Here is a 17,794-nt window from a genome sequence, read left to right on the forward strand (position 1 = left end):
GTATTATCAATACAAAAAAAATGTCTACGTATATTATTTTGTATTATCTATTATTTCAGATAATGATGCGTACTTTCACCCGTTTTGCTGAAAGGGCTCAGCTCGTCCAGAAATGGGCTCGTCTGATTAATTATAGCGGCATTGACGTCATCATCATGTGACGTACTGACGTCATATTTACGGCCGCCCGGAAACACTCTTAACTCTTATTTTAGATCCGTCATTTCCGAACCGATTTATTGACGTTTGAGTCATTACATTAAACCGCCCTTTATTACGTTTATTTTGGGCTATGTTGTAATGTGTTCTTTTATATCCACTTTTGGACAAGAGCGTTTCTTTTTTTAGTTGGTGAACATTATATGTTTGAAGTCACACCCTGTAATGAACTGATCAGAATAAGCGATTCGTTCACCAATTGCACACTCCGTAACAATCGCGCCTGTCCGGAAAGCTAGTTTCAGCGAGGTAGTAATCGATGATATAAAAACGAATTGTAGACGAACGTACCGATTTAAGCTACATTAGTTGATGCCAAGAGACAACAGAGGAGTGGAGCGACAACTACACCCAAAGTGACTGGTAGGTCGACCACTACAGAAATAATCCACTTGCTAATAGCAGTTGTAGTTTAGAAGGCATGCTAACACAAAAGTCATCAACGCTAATAGTTTTAGATTATTTATTAGTGTGTGCGTTGTGTGTGTGAAAAGTCCTAGGCCTGACAGCTGGGTGAATATTGTTACAGAAACACAAAATATGGTTTTACACTGTCTTGGCTCCTTGTTTACAAAACTTACATTTAGAGAGCGAATGCCTCAAAAGATTCCTCATGTTTTAACAATTGCGTTCCATTGCATGCATATATTCTGCAGGATTCGCTTTAATTTGTTTATGTAGCTAGCCCTTGTTGCTAGCCTTGCTAGCACTTAGCACAAGTTAGGGCTGCTTGGAAGCGTTATAGCGATGAACTAAGTCCTGTGGAATCCTTGTTGATGGGCAGACGAATAGTGACTAACGGTAATTCCACGTCAACAAGTTATCTTTACTCAACTGGGGTGTTATATGTTTGTTGCTGTCTCCATTTCTACAATTTAAGAAGTAGGAGTAAATTAATCAGTTAAATACAGCTTCCGCGTTTTGAAATGGACGTCATTTAACATAAATACTCGTCCTACAAAATGCTATTATTCACTCTCCATAACAGTGGCCAGAACTTTAACTGCACCAATCCATTACAAGAGGTTTATCCATAATTCTCCTCAACTGGGATGCTTCTCAAACTGAGATACGAAGAGCAGAGGATCCACAAGCCACAAACAAAATGCAATAAATTAGCTCTTATCATTTAAGTGCCTTATATAGGGGACCTGCACACCAATAACTCTGGCACAACTTAAAGATGTGATATGATTATGACCTGACGTAAATCGGACTTCCCATTTCTCATGTAGATCTTTTACAGGTGAGTCAAGGCGACCTCTGCAAAATATTTTCATCTTGGAAGCACCGATCTTCTGTCAAAGTTTCCAACATATTGATTAATGACTCCATCATTGCTTTACGCGTGGCGGCTTTCTTGTCATACAGGACGCATTGTGAAAATGATTGCACTCATTAAATCCAAAAGTCACTCTTTTTTTTTTGAAGTAGTTGACATAGTGTAGTATTGACTAAATTGCTAAATTGTCTATGACTGCTTTTGTAAAATAGTTCCTTTTACAGCCATGTTGTCTGTGAATGGCAGTGTGTGCGCCAGCTAGCAGTTAATTGAATTGAGTTTGGTCACATTCCTTTTAAAAAAACAGGTCATGAATACATAGGTTGAAATGTTGATCAATAATTCCATGTCATGATATGTAGGGTTGCAAAATCGGTAGAGGAGAAATGTTTCTCTATTGGAAGAGTTTGCTCGACCCAAAAAGTTTGGGAACGTGCACATAACATTTTAGCGTGTGCAAGTGTAACTCGAGACCTCTCTTTTTTTTGTGTTTCAGATTTGAGATGGAAGGAGATGTGTGTAGCTTCCGCCCAGACTCGTCAGATGACCACTCGCAAAGAGGAAGTGTTGCTTCATCTGCTACACTCTCCCACTGTATGTGTGTGATAAGTCACCCTGTCAAATACTCATCAGGACATGTCTTTATTTTTTTGTAGTATATTGCTGACATTTTCACTGTGTTTTCGTCCCAGCTCAAGATGTGCTTATATACCTGTTTGGTGACAGCGCAGTACACTTAACAGTCGAAGCGCTCGGCAGTGTTACCGTGCAGGAGTTGGGCCGCTCGGTCCGAGAGGCTCTTCATGTTCCTGATTGTGCGCAAGATGCCTTTGCCTTCTGGCTGTCTTCTCCTCTACTTGGTAAAAAAAACAAAAACGTGATATTTATACGTACAGCCTTGTCAGTGCTGTGCAATTTTTTTTTAACAAGTGCTGTATATCCAATGTTATGCTTTTATAGTTGTGTAGAATCATCAGTCTAAGTCTAAGCTCAATGTTTTCCAAAAATAGGGTCGGGACTCCAAATTGGTCCTGCAGACTTGTCAAGAGTAAATTGTTACAAGATATTTCATAGGTCATCAAGTATACATGCAGTATTTGTAGTTGGATCCCAAGGAGGAACCAGATTTCTAATTTAGTTTGGGGGGAAACCCTAATTTGGCTTCTGCGTGAAATGATGCTTGAAGTAAGAAATGAAAATGGTGAATATTATTCATTTGATATCTTGAACACAACGTTTCCACTTTCATATGTATGATTGTGCCTCCGTTTTCCTCTACAGAGCTGCAGCTAAAGTCAAGGCACCAACCGTACAAGGTGTGTCGCCAGTGGCAAGACTTGCTGTATCGCTTCACGGTAGCCTCTGAGGAAGACATTTCACAAGGTGAACGATTGATCTCCAAGCCTTTCTTTTTCATCTCGTGTTAAATGCTGATATTTTTAACCTTTAAAATGTCAAAATGTTGTCAGCTTTTACAAATGACGTCTTGTTTAGACTAACTTGCCGCATTTTTGAATATACTCAGAACAAAAGCTCACAATGGGCACAATAGCTTCAAGAGTGAATTTTTACATTTAAATGTAAATGGATAAGAAGTGACTTTCAACATTTTGTAACAGTAGTGTGCAAGTGCATCCAATTTACTCAGCAACATCACAGAGCCTTCATGCACTTTTCTCTCCTCAGATGAGCCCTGCCTCCAATACCGTCGGAATGTGTTTTATCCCAAATCTAAAGAGCTGCAGGTATTTCTGATCTTTATCTCTGGGGAAAGCATAAATAAAGAAAATGCGTCTTAATTTTTTGTTTTTTAAATTGTAAGATAATGTTCTTAACAAATTCAGCATTGTACTGTGTGTGTGTGTGTGTTGTTGTCTTTTTTTTTTTTAATTATTGCTAAAAGCAGTGAGTTTAGCTACACAAAATTCAGTTTGACTTTACTGTCACTTGGTTTTGATGTTGAATCAATCATAACTCTGGTCTTCAGATAGAAGATGAGGGAGTGCTTCGACTTTTATATGAAGAGGCCAAGAGCAACATCATCACTGGACGATACCCATGCGATCCCGAGCACTGGGCCTCTCTTGGAGGCTTGTCGCTTGCTCTTGATGAGGGGACAGGCATGGACAGGCAGAAATTGACTACTACTATACGGTAAGTAAAGGCAAGAGCACTACCAATGAACAAATACGGCCTTTGCTGCTATTACAATTATTATTTGTCACCACTAAGAGAGAGCACCTCTCACTTGAGTTTGAATACGCCAAACTTCCTGTCGCTCAACCACACTCTAAAAACAGTTGGGTCAAATTAAATTAATAACCCACAAATCAAACCAATTTTGGGGTTGATTCGTGGGTTATTAATTTGACCCAACTTTTGGGGTTAGTTTAATAATCTAATGATTATTATTTTTGAATTGGGTGAAAAATTAACCAACCTGACTTTTGAGATCTTTAACCCCAATCCTTGGGTCAAATTAAATTAATAACCCACAAATCAACTCAATTTGTGGGTTGTTTGGTTGATATGTGGGTTGTTTGGTTGATATGTGGGTTATTCATTTGACCCAACTATTGGGGTTAGTTCAATAATCCAACTGAATTGGGTCAAAAATTAACCAACCTGACTTTTGAGATATTTAACCCCAATCGTTGGGTCAATTTAAATTAATAACCCACAAATCAACCCATGGGTTTTTGGGTTGATTTGTGAGTTATTAATAGTTGGATCCAACTTTTTGGATTAGTTGAATAACCCAAATGAATTGGGTCAGTAATGAACCGACCCAACTTTTTGAGGTATTTAGCCCCAAATGTTGGATCAATTTAAATTAATGGTTATTTAAATATACAAATAAACCAATTTTTGAGGTTGTTTTGCATGTTATTAATTTGACATTGGGTTGGTTTGTGGGTTATTCATTTTACCAACGTATTGGTTTAGTTGAACAACCCAAAATGTTGATTCTGTCCCTTTTTGACCCAGTTTGGGTTAATTTTGGCCCCAATTGTTTTTAGAGTGCAAACATTTTCCTTCCATTCATCCACTGACTGGAGAATTTGTACATTTAGTGAATTCAAATAGCGCAACATGTTTATACTCTATCATTGCTGTCATGTTCGTCCACCAACAGAGAGAAGAAGTTGTCTTCGTTCCTACCAGTGCATGTGGTTATTGGGGGTGGCGGTTTATTTTCCACATTGAGAGGGAAGTCGAGTCGCCAGGCAGGTTTGGAGGAGAATCTCTTGGAGGGTTACAGAAAGATCAACATATCTGGAGACTCTCTGCTGCACTCTGAGATTCTCCAGCAGTACCTCAGAACATGTCACTCTCTGCCTTACTACGGGTAAGAGACCCTTTAATTACAAAATTAAACACATAATAAATCACTGATAACTTAATGAACTGTTCAAACAGGTGTGCTTTTTTTGATGGTGAGATTGACAAACCCGCCCAAGGGATCCTTCAGAGGGTCAGACGCAAAGCCGTCAATGTCAGTATCTCTCTGGAGGGAGTTTACGTGATGGACGTCAAGGAGAAAGTGGGTGCTCTTTTGTTTGCTCAGCCTTGCCAAATACAGAAAAGTCCCGTTTACATTTCCCACCTGTAACACTGACTCCTCTTCTTGGACACGCGTCGGCGCAGCATGTGCTTCTCGGCCTGCGCTTCAGTGAGCTTTCTTGGGACCACAGCTACCCCGAGGAAGAAGGTGACTCGCACATCCTGTGGCTGGAGTTTGACGGCGACGAAGATGGCACGCCGGTCAACAAGTTGCTGAAGATTTACTCCAAACAAGTGAGTATAATGTTTGATAAATTTGAAGGGGAAGTCAACCCCCCCAAAAATTCTTGACAATAATATGTTCTATGCAGCCCCACTAGTCTAAATACAGTATTTGGTTTAATATGGCGTTAGTGGAATATGAGTTAAGCAGCAAAATCCAGCAGTTTTTATCGATATCAGAAGGTGGCCATTTTGCCACTTGCTGTCGAGTGAAAATGACATCACAGTTGCTCAGGCCTCAGGTTACAACCAATCACAGCTCGGCTTTAGAAAACAGGTCAGCTGTGATTGGCCGTTGCCTGAGCCCTGAGCAACTGTGATGTCATCTTCAGTCGACAGCAAGTGGCAAAATGGCCGCGCCTTGAGATAGCTAAAAATGGATGAATTTTGCTGAATAACTTGTATTCCACAAATGTAATATTAATCAGAATGTCATGTTTAGACTTGTGAGGTCACATATAACATATTATTGTCAAGAAATGTTAGGGACGGATGAAATAACATCAGGTCGTGATTCATGGTGTGCAGCATGTCTTTATAGATGGTGATGCATTCAAGGACCACACAAAAATGAGCTCCGGCTGAACCGTATTTTGCGTGTCTGTTATGTTGGTTAGGCAGAGCTCATGAGTGGCTTTATCGAGTTTTGTATGGAGCTGAGGTCGGTGTCCGAGGGAGGAGCCGCGGCAGAAACAGACGGTGATGCGGGTCAGTCACAACAAGCGTCTGGCAAAGACGACAGCGGCAAGAACGGGCGCGGGGGACGGCGCGGGATGTTGCGCCGGCAGAGCAGCGTCGTCTGCAGCCGGGTCCATTCACTCAACACCATTAACTACGTTGACAATGGTGAGGTTTCCCCCCTAAATTGATTACTATGCACGGACAAGTCAAGGAAAAAAAGATCAAACTTTTGTCTGTTCTTTTGTCCAGGAAAAGAAATCAAATGCTTAAAACCGAAAAGAGCTGCGTCCTTTTTCACGAGACAGACATCTGGACCCATGTACTCTTCTGTGCAAGTGACAGAGAACCTGGAGCAGGGTTAAAGTTCAACACCTGCAGCACCGCCGACTGCTCACAAAGACCAAACAGAACATTTAAAGGAGAAGCTTGGAGAATGACACAAAAGCATAAGTTGGACCAAGTGAGGGATCTGATTTTGACCATATTTATCTTCTGACGTTGTGTATATTTTGCAGATTTATTAATGTGAACACCAAGTGATTTCTTAGTCGACATGCTTCAAAGGGTCACAAGTGTAGTAGGCATCGAGTGCCGACAACAGCCTATAAATAAAATGAGAAAAGCCTTATAGAAATGACTGCTACTGACGGCCGTCACATGAACCTTTTGACCCCTGCGGTGCTCATGAGCAAAAATCCAACAACTCTTCAGCGTAACAGCTGACTTACCTCTTTTTCCTTTGCAACCCTTGATAGCCTGACTAAATCATTACCAACTTAGTCTATAATATGACTCCTTAAGAATTTCAGGGCAAATCATCTCAAGTCTATAGCATGCTTTCTTTCAGCTGTCAGTGCCTTGTTTCGGAAGGCCCGCAAGGAGACAATACTTTAGGAATGACACGTTCAGTTTTTATGCATCTAGGCTTTAGTGTTTGCTGACTTGGCGAGGGCGCATCTTTGGATTGTTCACTAAACATTTAAAAAATAACATGCACAACAATGCTTTTCATTGCAAAAAAAAAATAATGCAACAAGCTGATGGGAAGGGTTTTTCTACTAGAACTCAGCAGGCGCGTCACTAAGCGTGTAAACGCCACCACCTCACTAATGGGCATCAAAGAAAGTATACTGCACATCTCACATCTTGCACATATCATCTTTTAAGCCATTCTGACATCAAATTCCTTAATTTCCAGCCAACCAATTCAATATTTTTACTTTTCTGCGCTCGTCAGATAGGTTGTGTAGCCAACCTGTCACAGCCCAAGGTGTGGTTGCTAATATGCATGTCACATTGTAGAATAGGCATTCCAATTCATGTGATCAACTTCTATAAGTTTGCACTGTTTATATATATTTTGTTTATGTTAGTATTTTCATGTTCATGTACCTGTGTATGGGTTTGTACGCAAAAAAAAGTCATGTACGTCACTTTTCAGAAACATCAAGTGCCTTTCATATTTGTTTTCCGTTTGTATCCAGATGGCAGTACTGTAGTGCACTGAAGCAGTCAATGGAGTTTGGCTTTTGTTTGACCAGTTAACTGTGTACTTTCTCAAGTATTATACACATTTATTTAGCTCAGCTTAGTCTCCTTTTGGTGGCAAGAGTTTGAGGGGCAGTGGGAAGACCCGAATTACTTATTCATTCGGTCAGCATGTCCCTTTTTTTACTATGTCACAATACAGTATGTATGCCTTGCTTTTCTAAACTGATGATTTAGCCTATTTTTTTCAGCATATCTATTAAGTATTTCAACATTTCCGGAAGTCATTGAGACCATGCACAGATGTACCGGACTTCAGAGTATGTTGAGTTCTGGGTATTAATGAATAAACACTAAAATGTTTGTAATATATGTAGTGTAATTGAAATTGAATTTTACTTTTAAGTGGTCATCCTTTTTTCTTTTTTTTTTTCTTTAGTCAAGATGGTAATGCAAAATTTTCATCTTACTGGTGCTTGTGGAGTTTGCGGTCAAGATTTCTTGGTTCTGTTGCAAACTGTTGCTGAGGAATGAAACAAATGTAAACCCTTGTGGCCGTTTTCCTTAGCATCTCGGTTTTTATTTGTTGTATTATGAAAAATATTTGGTTACTTCATAGAACTCTCAATTCACAAGTGTTGATTTTTTTTTTTTTTTAGTTTATCGATATCGTATGTGTTTGACATGTTTAAGTCCACCTAAAATATAAACTCATTGACCCCTGGATGTATCCCCACTGAAATTGCAACTTATTCATATTAACTCATTTTTAATTTCCTTTGTGGGAGCTGCAATATTTTCCCAATTGCAGCGTAAAGACTTGTCAAAATTTGGTTACTTGACCAATTAAAGTTACTTTTACCCCTCCCCCCCCCTTTTTTTGTCTTCGGTTTTTTTTTCAGCGCTTGTGTTTGGAATTTGATACGATTGTATGGACCTTGCATATATACGATACTATTATGTATTAAACTAATATAATATAATATACAGTATCATATTCAAACGAAACATGCCAAACGCTGTCATTTCCACGCCCATAACCCGGAAGCACAACTTCAAGGATATGATAAATTTTCTCTTGTCTGCACATAGTCTTTGGCGACACAACTACAACGGCAACGCCTACAGTGCTACGCATCCGGAAGTGGTATATTTCGGATTCTCTTGTCTGCACATAGTCTTTGGCGACACAACTGCAACGGCAACGCCTACAGTGCTACGCATCCGGAAGTGGTATATTTCGGCTTAGGTGTTAAACGCCTTTACTAAAGTATAAAGCTGTTTCTTGGAAACGGTTGGCGTGCATGTAAATCGCGAAGCTGCAGGGAAATTGCACAGCTGCTTTGCAGCCGGGTACCGCTTTCGGTCCGTAAACATTCGATTTTGTTCCTGCTAGCTGGCGGTTCGGCATCTGACTCTCAGCTACTGTTTGTCAATCAGTTGGCCGCCGATAGCAATGGAAGCCGAAGCCCCGACCTCCGAGGACCCCGGGAAGAAGCGAAGGGTACACGGTATGTTGAAGCTCTACTACGGACTCAACGAAGAAGGAAAGTCGGATGAGAAGCCGCAGTCCCTGGATCCCTGTGACATCAACGGGCCGCATTTTGACCCCGAGCACTACCTAAACAAGGTGAGGCAGGGGCTCCTCCTGTCACAATAGCACTACCTTTAAAATGTATAAATAAATACAAATAAAAACACAAGATAAAATTAACAAATATCGTGGTAAATAAAATGAATAATTGCATTAAAGGCAACGGTCTTATGTGCGTGGCTCACCAACGACCATTGTGTGTCCCAATTTAGCTTCGAAGGGAATGCTCTCTTGCGGAGCTGATGGACCAGGAGACCTGCATGGTCAAGCAGATCCGTTCATTGGATAGCGACATGCAGACGCTGGTCTATGAAAACTACAACAAGTTCATATCCGCTACAGGTGAGAGAATTCACTGTCACCCTTAAATAACTGTTGAGAACTTTATCCTCGATCGTCCCAATCATCTCACCTTTCTTTCTCAAGACACCATAAGAAAGATGAAGAATGATTTCAAAAAGATGGAGGATGAAATGGACTGTCTGTCTGCAAACATGGCGACAATCACTGATTTTAGTGCTCGCATCAGCGGTACCCTTGAAGACCAGCATGCTCAGATTACAAAACTCTCAGGTGACAGACCGGGAACCTCACCGTTTTGTTGAGTGGTTTGTGGTATGACTTCATGTTTTTCTTGTTCTGTATTCTTTACACCTTCCTTAGGGGTCCACACTTTGTTAAGAAAGTTGCAGTTTCTGTTTGAACTGCCTGCTAGATTAAACAAATGCTTGGAGCTGCGAGCCTACGCTCAAGCAGTGAGTTCGCACCGGCGCGCTCGCTGCGTGCTGCAGCAGTACAGCCACATGCCGTCCTTCAAGGGAATTCAGGATGACTGTCACGCCATCATGGACAAGCTGGCGCAGGAGCTTCGGCAGAAATTCAGGTCAGTTTTTTTGTTGACGTCTCTAACAGCCAATCACGGCTCAGCTTCACAAAACACCTGCGCAACTGTGATGCCATCTTAATGTCACATTTCAGCCAGATGTAGGAAATATATATCTGGAAGTTACAATTTTGTGCTCTTTGACCTTGTAATGCTCATGAAAGTGTATTTTGTTGCAAACTGTGCCACAAATGAGTAATTAATGACACCCAAGAAGGGAAAGCTTTCAACATATTTCCTTGGCACCAAGATTCCACAAGGTGGCAGTAAAGCACTATATGAATCTAAATGAGGCTCCTTAACGCACTCATATTTTCTTGGCAGCAAGAAGCCAAAGATGGAGTACAAAAAATGTAAATAAAGTTTTTAGTGAGGTTAAAAGGAAAAAAAAAAGTCAAATGTGTAAATACAGAATGGTGAGGTGTTTGCAGTATGATCATTTTGTTGTAATGTTAAATGCTATAATTTCCATCCATGTATTCAAAAACAGGGCATTATTTTTAAATTAACATTTCATTGAAATTAATTATGTTCCAGTTGCTGGCTTGGCCTGTTGGAAAATAGTCAAAATTGTTGATTATTGTTTTCCAAATTAAAAGCAAACATTTTATTTTGATTCAACACAAAGATAATCAGTGAAAAATGATTATTGATTAACTCATTCACTGCCATTGACGGCTATATACGTCAAAAATGTATTTGAACCATTTCTATTATTTTAATTTTTTTCCCCACTTTTGTTAACAAGAGTATGAAAACCTCGATTTTTTTTTTAATTGTACATTTAGAACAGATATAACATTTGTGATGAATCGTGAGTTAACTATTGAAGTCATGCGATTAATTATGATAAAAAAATTTAATTGTTATAAATGACGCCTCTAATTTTTTATTTCTTCTTTTCTTTTTTAAATCACGTCAGGCGATTCAATTTTTTAATTGCATGACTTCAATCGTTTACTCACGATTAATCACACATTTTATATCTGTTCTAAATGTACAATCTTTTTTTTCTAGGTTTTCATACTCTTGTTAACAAAAGTGGAAAAAAAATGTTAAACTAATAGAAATAGTTCAAATGAATTTTTACCGTCAATGGCAGTGAATGAGTTAATTTGATAATTGATTAGTTGTCGATTAATCGTTGCACCTCTAATGTAATATAATTTGCTTCATTGTTTTTGTTGTCATTCATAGTTAAACTTAACAAAAGTTACATTTTGTTCCACGAAGCAACAAGAAGTTGTGCTGTACCGATAGTCGTTTATTTCCGTGTGTTGTTCTGTTCACAGGGACGGTGGCTCAAGTGCTAAAGACTTATCGGAGTGCGTGGAGCTGCTGTTGCAGTTGGATGAGCCAGCAGAGGAGCTTTGTGAAAAGTTCCTGAGCCATGCGGGCTCCCGCCTGGAATCGGACCTGCAGGGCCTGGAGGCTGAGATAAGACCGAGCCAGACTGTATCATCCGTGAACGATGCGCCCGCACGCAGGTCACCACCTGCCGGCACGCCCAAAACAAGCGCTTTCCCGTCCCCCTCCTCCAACACCGACATCCTGGAGTTCATCGACAGAGGCTGCAACGAGTTTGTCAGCAGCTTGTGTTTAGTAATTACATCATATCAAGAACTTTTCATCACGCACGCTCAGACAGGCGAGCTGGCGTCAAAGAATATTCCTCAGATGGCAAACAGCAAGCTGAACGCCTTCGTGGACGATCTGGCCACTCGATATTTCTCACTTGTGGAGCGAAGGATCCAAGAGGAAAAGGGGGTCGCGGACAACTCCCTCTTGGTCCGCGCCCTTGACCGATTTCACCGCAGACTCCAGGCCGTGGCCAAGCTGCTGCCGGGCTCCTCCGTGCCGAACCAAGGCACTGAGATTGTGATCCGCGCCGCGACGGAGCGTGTCAAGCAGTACCTCGCCGCTCTCCAGAGCTTCTACATGGACAGCTTGACAGACGTGAGGCAGGCCCTGGCGACGCCCCGCCTCTCGCTGGCCGCTCCGGGGGCCGGCTCTGGCCGAGATGCTCCGAGCGGCCTCCCGGAGCTGCTGTCCTCCCTGTCAGCTTCCATCTTAAATCAGATCAAGTCCGTGTTGGCGTCCGTGCATCTGTTCACAGCCAAGGACATCACTTTCTCCAACAAGCCCTACTTTAAGGTGAATAATAGGGCTGGGTAGCGATTCTAACTTCCTCAATCGATTCACAAGAGTTCAGTTCGATTCAGTTTGGATTTTTTTTCCAATTAAATTCGATTCAGTCCAATATCGATTAATTATGGCACATCTATTTATCTATATATTTTTATCGTATCAAGGACCTGATAAAAACGCCACAAATATTAACTCACTTACTCCCAGCCATTTTGACTGAAGCAACCCCCTTCACTCCTGGCTGTTTTACTGGATTTTGACTGATTTTAAAAAGGCCCACAGAATATTGTGTTCTTTTGTCAGAAAAAAAGTATATTTCTATCTGTTTCCGTTTTGCAGAAATTAGCATTAGAATATAGCTAAGTTTCATCATTATTCACTAATCTGTTTAAAACTGTGGGGAAATCGGCTTGTTTGCAACATGGCCCTGGTGGATCCCTTATACTCTGCTGCCACCTGCTGGCCATTTTTGTAATAACTACCACTTCTTCAACCGTTCTTTGCAGTTAAGAGGCTGCATCAAAGCCTTCTGTATGCTCTAGCATTAAAAAAAAAAAAACATAAAAAAAACGTTTTTGGGGCACTCAAAACATTTTAAAAAGAACTTATTGATACGTTTCTGGGAGCAAATGAGTTAAATTCCAAAGTAAATTTTGCAAAGCCAGTAACTTTGGCCGTTTCTAATGCGACTTCAATCCAATTTCTTGTTGTAGGGGGAATTCTGCTGCCAGGGTGTCCGCGAGAGCCTGATCGTGAGCTTCATCAAGTTTGTGTGTCAGTCCTCCCGTCAGTTTTGTGAAAGTGCAGGAGACAAAGGGGGGTCAACCCCACCAGCCCTCCTGTTGCTCCTTTCTCGACTCTGCTTGGACTATGAAACCTCGACAATCTCCTACATACTCACTCTTACTGACGAACAGTTCCTGGCACAGGTAATAAATAGCTTGTCATCATATGCTTATATTTTTTTGAGCTAAACTACACATGCTGGCTTTTGTGTTGAATTATTAAATTCCGCTTTATTTCTCGCTAAACGTTTGCTTCTTTTTGTACATTTGCAGCATCACAGTCCGGTAACGGCCGTCACGGCTCTATGTGCAGAAGCCAGGGAGGCAGCACAGAAACTACTGAACCATTACGTCAAGGTAGAAATCTCAGAGATAATCATGCTCAGTTTTGTTACTCGCAGCCATTTTCACTGAAGCAACCCCCTTCGCTCCCGGTTGTTTTACTGGATTTTGACTGATTTTGCTAGGCCCACACAATATTGTGTTCTATTGCTATAAAAACCTGGAACCTTCAAAAGAACGATTAGAGCCTCTTCTTTCATCAGGAAAAAAAAAGTATATTTCTATCTGTTTCTGAATATAGATGGGTTCAATCATTATTCACAAATCTGTTTAAAACTGTGGGGGGAAATAGCTTTTTGCAACATGGCCCTGATTGATCTCTTATGCTCTGCTGCCACTGGCCGTTTTTGTTTTGTACCATCGCTTTAAGCTTTCGCTTCAGATCAAAGCCTACTCTAGCTTTTTTTTTTTTATTAAAAAAACGTACAAATACGTTTTTGGGACCATGGTAACATTTAAAATAGATCGTATTTATTCATTTTTGGGGGCAAATGATTTAATATTGTGATTACAGTAAGCAGTGTTTTAGAACTTCACTGCATCATTTATTATTATTATTATTATTATTATAACTATTATTGCTGTTATCTAAAAGCCAAGTATATAGTATATTATTTATTAACTAATAACAAGCGTGTTAATCATCATTAAGTCCAATTGTATACTATATAGCCTATTAGTGTACTATGTTTAACAAAATATATAAATGAGAAAAAATATATATTTTGATAGGGTAGGAACATAAAAGTCTATACAACATGTACAGTATATCTAACTTAATACCAAGGACTTACTTTATATTTCTTGTTGCTTCATTTGATTAACATGAAATTATTGTTTTTGTTTGTTTCAACTGCTTTTGTCTTCTTATTTTTTTCACAAGTTTTCACTTCACAGTTTTTTATTTTTATGCTTGTTCAAAATACAATTCAAACATAAAAATAAAAAGTCAAATCAAATATTGTTTTGTTAAACTACCGTGCATGAGTGGGTCAGAATATCTGAACAGAAAATGCTTGCGTTTGACACCTGAATTCTTGTATGAAATATTCTAGATCCAGTCATGTCTTGTTTATGAATGAATCTCAACTAACAATAAAATATCTTATCATTAAGCTTTATTTCAATTAACGCAGTATGTCTGTTCATATTTGCAGGTTCAGGGCCTTATTATTTCCCAGATGCTTCGAAAGAGTGTCGAAACTCGAGACTGGGTCAACACTATCGAGCCCCGAAATGTGCGCGCGGTGATGAAGAGAGTTGTAGAGGACACCACCTCCATTGACGTGCAGGTGACATATTTGGTCTAATAACGCCGTCCTCGCTTTCTATCTTTTGAGCCCGCTTGCTATATCCCTGTTTGTCGCCTTAGGTGGGTCTTCTGTATGAAGAAGGTGTGAGGAAAGCGCACAGCAGCGACTCCAGCAAAAGGACTTTCTCGGTCTACAGCAGCTCAAGGCAGCAAACTCGCTACGCTGCAAGCTTCACACCAAGGTAGAGTGCTTTTCATGACCTCTTGGACATCAGCAGTGAGAGAACTTTTTTTTCCGGTTACAATACTATGCAATCGAAATGTACAAAAGTGGAAAAGAAGTTAAAAAGTGTGATAATCATGTTAAAACATAAACCTCATTATGGTAAAATTTGAAATTGATTACATTATAAATATATATATTACTCATTTTTTAATTGTCTTTCTAGCTTGTATCGCAACTTTCCATTTACCAGACAATTTATTTGTTATACAGTTTTTGACTCCAACTATCAGCGAGTCATTCATTTAAGATCTTTATTAGGGATGTTTGATACCACTTTTTCAGACCAGTTCTTAACTCTTGAGTAGTTACCGATACCAAGACCTGATACCACTATTACTTATGATGCATTAACTCCCCCCCCCCCCCCACACACACACACACACAAAAATAATATAACATTTTTTATTTAAAATTACATGAAAATAATGGCAATTTTCTATTCTAATGATTTATTTTTCCTGATCGTAAAATTGCCACAAGAGTGCAGCCAATACTAAATTAAGCCAGCCTCTTGTGGCTGTTTTATGATCAGGAACTATCCATAGAAATTTGCTGAGTAGAAAATTGCCATTAATTTAAGGACAATCCTATCCTGGGATAATTAGTTCTTTCTTTAAAAATGTTTGTGTTTTTTGGGGGAAATGTTATGTTAGTGGTATCAGTACTTGGTATCTGTGACAACTCAAGAGTTGAATACTCATATTTGTATTGGTCTGGGAAAAAAAAGTAAAATTTTTGTAGGCATGTTTAACTCATTCACTGCCATTGACGGCTATAGACGTCAAAAATTCATTTGAACTATTTCTATGAGTTTAACTTTTTTTCCCACTTTTGTTAACAAGAGTATAAAAATCTAGAAAAAAATGTATTGTACGTTTAGAACAGATATAAAATTTGTGATTAATCGTGAGTTAACTATTGAAGTCATGCGATTAATTATGATTACAAATTTTAATCGCCTGACGCCCCAAATTTTTAATAATGTTTTCTTTTTTTAATTCATTCACTGCTATAGACGTCAAAAATTAATTTGAACTATTTCTATTAGTTTCACATTTTTTCCACTTTTGTAGAAAAAAAATTATTGTACGTTTAGAACAGAAATTTGTGATTAATCGTGAGTTAACTGTTGAAGTCGTGCGATTAATTACGATTTATTATTTAAAATGTAATTAATCTGATGACCCTATTTTTTAATATTTTCTTTTTTGTTTGATTACTTAATAATTTAAACTCAACATTAATCACACATTTTTTATCTGTTCTATATGTACAATATTTTTTTTCTAGGTTTTCATACTCTTGTTAACAAAAGTGGGAAAAAAATGTGAAACTAACAGAAATAGTTCAAATGAATTTTCGACCCAGTTTAGGTTTCTATTCTATTCTCCCATTCTTAGCAGAAAATAAATTCACAATTAAAGAATAAAAATCATTGTACATTTAGAACAGATATAAAATTTGTGATTAATAGTGAGTTAACTATTGAAGTCATGCGATTAATTACAATTACTAATTTTTAATAATTAAATCGCCTGACACCCCTAATTTTTAATAATTTTTCTTTAAAAAAATAAAATAAAATAAAAGATTATTTTTAAAAAAATGTCTAGGTTTTCATACTCTTGTAAACAAAAGTGGGAAAAAAGTTAAACTAATAGAAATAGTTCAAATGAATTTTTGGCGTTTATAGCGGTCAATGCCAGTGAATGAGTTAATAACATTTTAAATGTTATCAAACATGCCTACAAAAACACAATTTGGCGAATTTTTCAGCTAATATCTCCGGATATGTTAATAATAAATAATAAACTGCAAATATGCGGAGGATTACTGTATATAACGACCGTCTATAACAGTGGCGTAGAACTGCCCTGCTTGACGACACGACTGAATGCAGGGAAGCACATTTTAATATTGCTTAATTTTCGCTCTACTTTAGTAAATAATTTGCCCTCTCTCTGCAGTGCTCCCATGGACACCAATCTATTGAGCAACATTCACAAATTGTTTTCTGAGCGCATTGATATCTTCAGCTCAGTAGAGTTCAATAAGGCAAGTACGCTTCTTCCCCACGTTCTCCCTCACAAGCGCACACAAATCACTCATCGCTCCTCCGTTGCAGGTTTCCGTCATGACGGGAATCATCAAAATCAGCTTAAAGACATTTCTGGAGTGCGTCCGCCTGCGCACTTTTGGCCGCTACGGGCTGCAGCAAATCCAGGTCGACTGCCACTACCTGCAGATGTACTTGTGGCGTTTTGTGTCCGACGAGAACCTTGTGCATTTCCTGCTGGATGAGATAGTAGGGAGCTCCGCCCACCGCTGCCTGGATCCCGCGCCGATGGAGCAGAGCGTCATTGAGGTTATCTGTGAGCGAGGTTAAAGCTCAAAGTGCACCAGAGCGCGCACACAACTACTGGATGTTCTCAAACACTGGATGTGTTTTGTTAAGCGTACTGCTAAATGCTAGCTATAGCATGAAACCGTAACTAACTCCCAAGACACTAATAAAACAGTTACAGTCGTAAGCAAACACTATAAGTTGAATCAGTCCAAAACCTAATTTTTCTCAGATTTTTTTTCTTCATATAGTTGCAATGGTGCTCCAAACGAGTCGAATTACTGAATTTTAAACAGAATAATTTCTCACACATACTGTATGTGTTAACGGTGAATGTGGAACAGAGCATTATGCTTGTATTTTATTAATAAAATCTTGACTTCATAAAACTGGAACTATGTTCAATATAGTCCTGAACATATGAGGAAGGTCTTTCTCTCTTCTTTGCAAATCATCTTTGGCATTTAATTAAGAACAAGAATGGCAGTTAATCTGCAGTGGTCACATGTTTTGTGCCATTTAGGTACAGAGTAGCGATTGAATCACAATGTCTAAATAAATGTGTTGCAATCTCTAAATGCTTTTTATTTCCATTTTGTATGCACCTCTGTCATTCTCTGCTATTTCCACTATATAAGTAGTTAGCTGCACTATTTACCAGGTACATTACCCGTTAAAGAAAAAAAAAGACCCCAAAAAAAATC

General features: G+C 39.1%; 2 protein-coding genes across 3 annotated transcripts; both read left to right on the forward strand.

Annotated features, from left to right (window-relative positions):
• Window positions 1-194: 194 nt before the first annotated feature.
• frmd8 (FERM domain containing 8) lies at window positions 195-8,323 on the forward strand. The gene is made up of 11 exons (XM_077547530.1): window positions 195-582; window positions 1,998-2,095; window positions 2,194-2,361; window positions 2,783-2,884; window positions 3,188-3,246; window positions 3,489-3,655; window positions 4,638-4,850; window positions 4,922-5,045; window positions 5,150-5,299; window positions 5,905-6,133; window positions 6,218-8,323. The coding sequence occupies exons 2-11, from the start codon at window positions 2,005-2,007 to the stop codon at window positions 6,328-6,330; spliced, it is 1,416 nt and encodes a 471-aa protein (XP_077403656.1). The 5' UTR covers window positions 195-582; window positions 1,998-2,004; the 3' UTR covers window positions 6,331-8,323.
• A 293-nt stretch (window positions 8,324-8,616) lies between these two features.
• Window positions 8,617-17,668, forward strand: vps51 (VPS51 subunit of GARP complex). Of its 2 annotated transcripts, XM_077546996.1 has the most exons (12): window positions 8,617-8,821; window positions 8,897-9,086; window positions 9,263-9,392; window positions 9,477-9,623; window positions 9,714-9,933; window positions 11,226-12,087; window positions 12,795-13,010; window positions 13,140-13,223; window positions 14,366-14,500; window positions 14,581-14,702; window positions 16,714-16,801; window positions 16,872-17,668. In XM_077546996.1, exons 2-12 carry the CDS (start codon window positions 8,913-8,915, stop codon window positions 17,130-17,132), a joined length of 2,439 nt encoding a protein of 812 aa, XP_077403122.1. In that variant the 5' UTR covers window positions 8,617-8,821; window positions 8,897-8,912; the 3' UTR covers window positions 17,133-17,668. The 2 variants fall into 2 exon arrangements, with proteins under 2 accessions (XP_077403122.1, XP_077403121.1); XM_077546995.1 differs by having other exon boundaries at window positions 8,618-9,086.
• The last annotated feature ends 126 nt before the right edge of the window (window positions 17,669-17,794 follow it).

Source organism: Vanacampus margaritifer, chromosome 16 (genome assembly GCF_051991255.1).
Source record: "Vanacampus margaritifer isolate UIUO_Vmar chromosome 16, RoL_Vmar_1.0, whole genome shotgun sequence".
In the NCBI taxonomy this organism is placed as follows: domain Eukaryota; kingdom Metazoa; phylum Chordata; class Actinopteri; order Syngnathiformes; family Syngnathidae; genus Vanacampus; species Vanacampus margaritifer.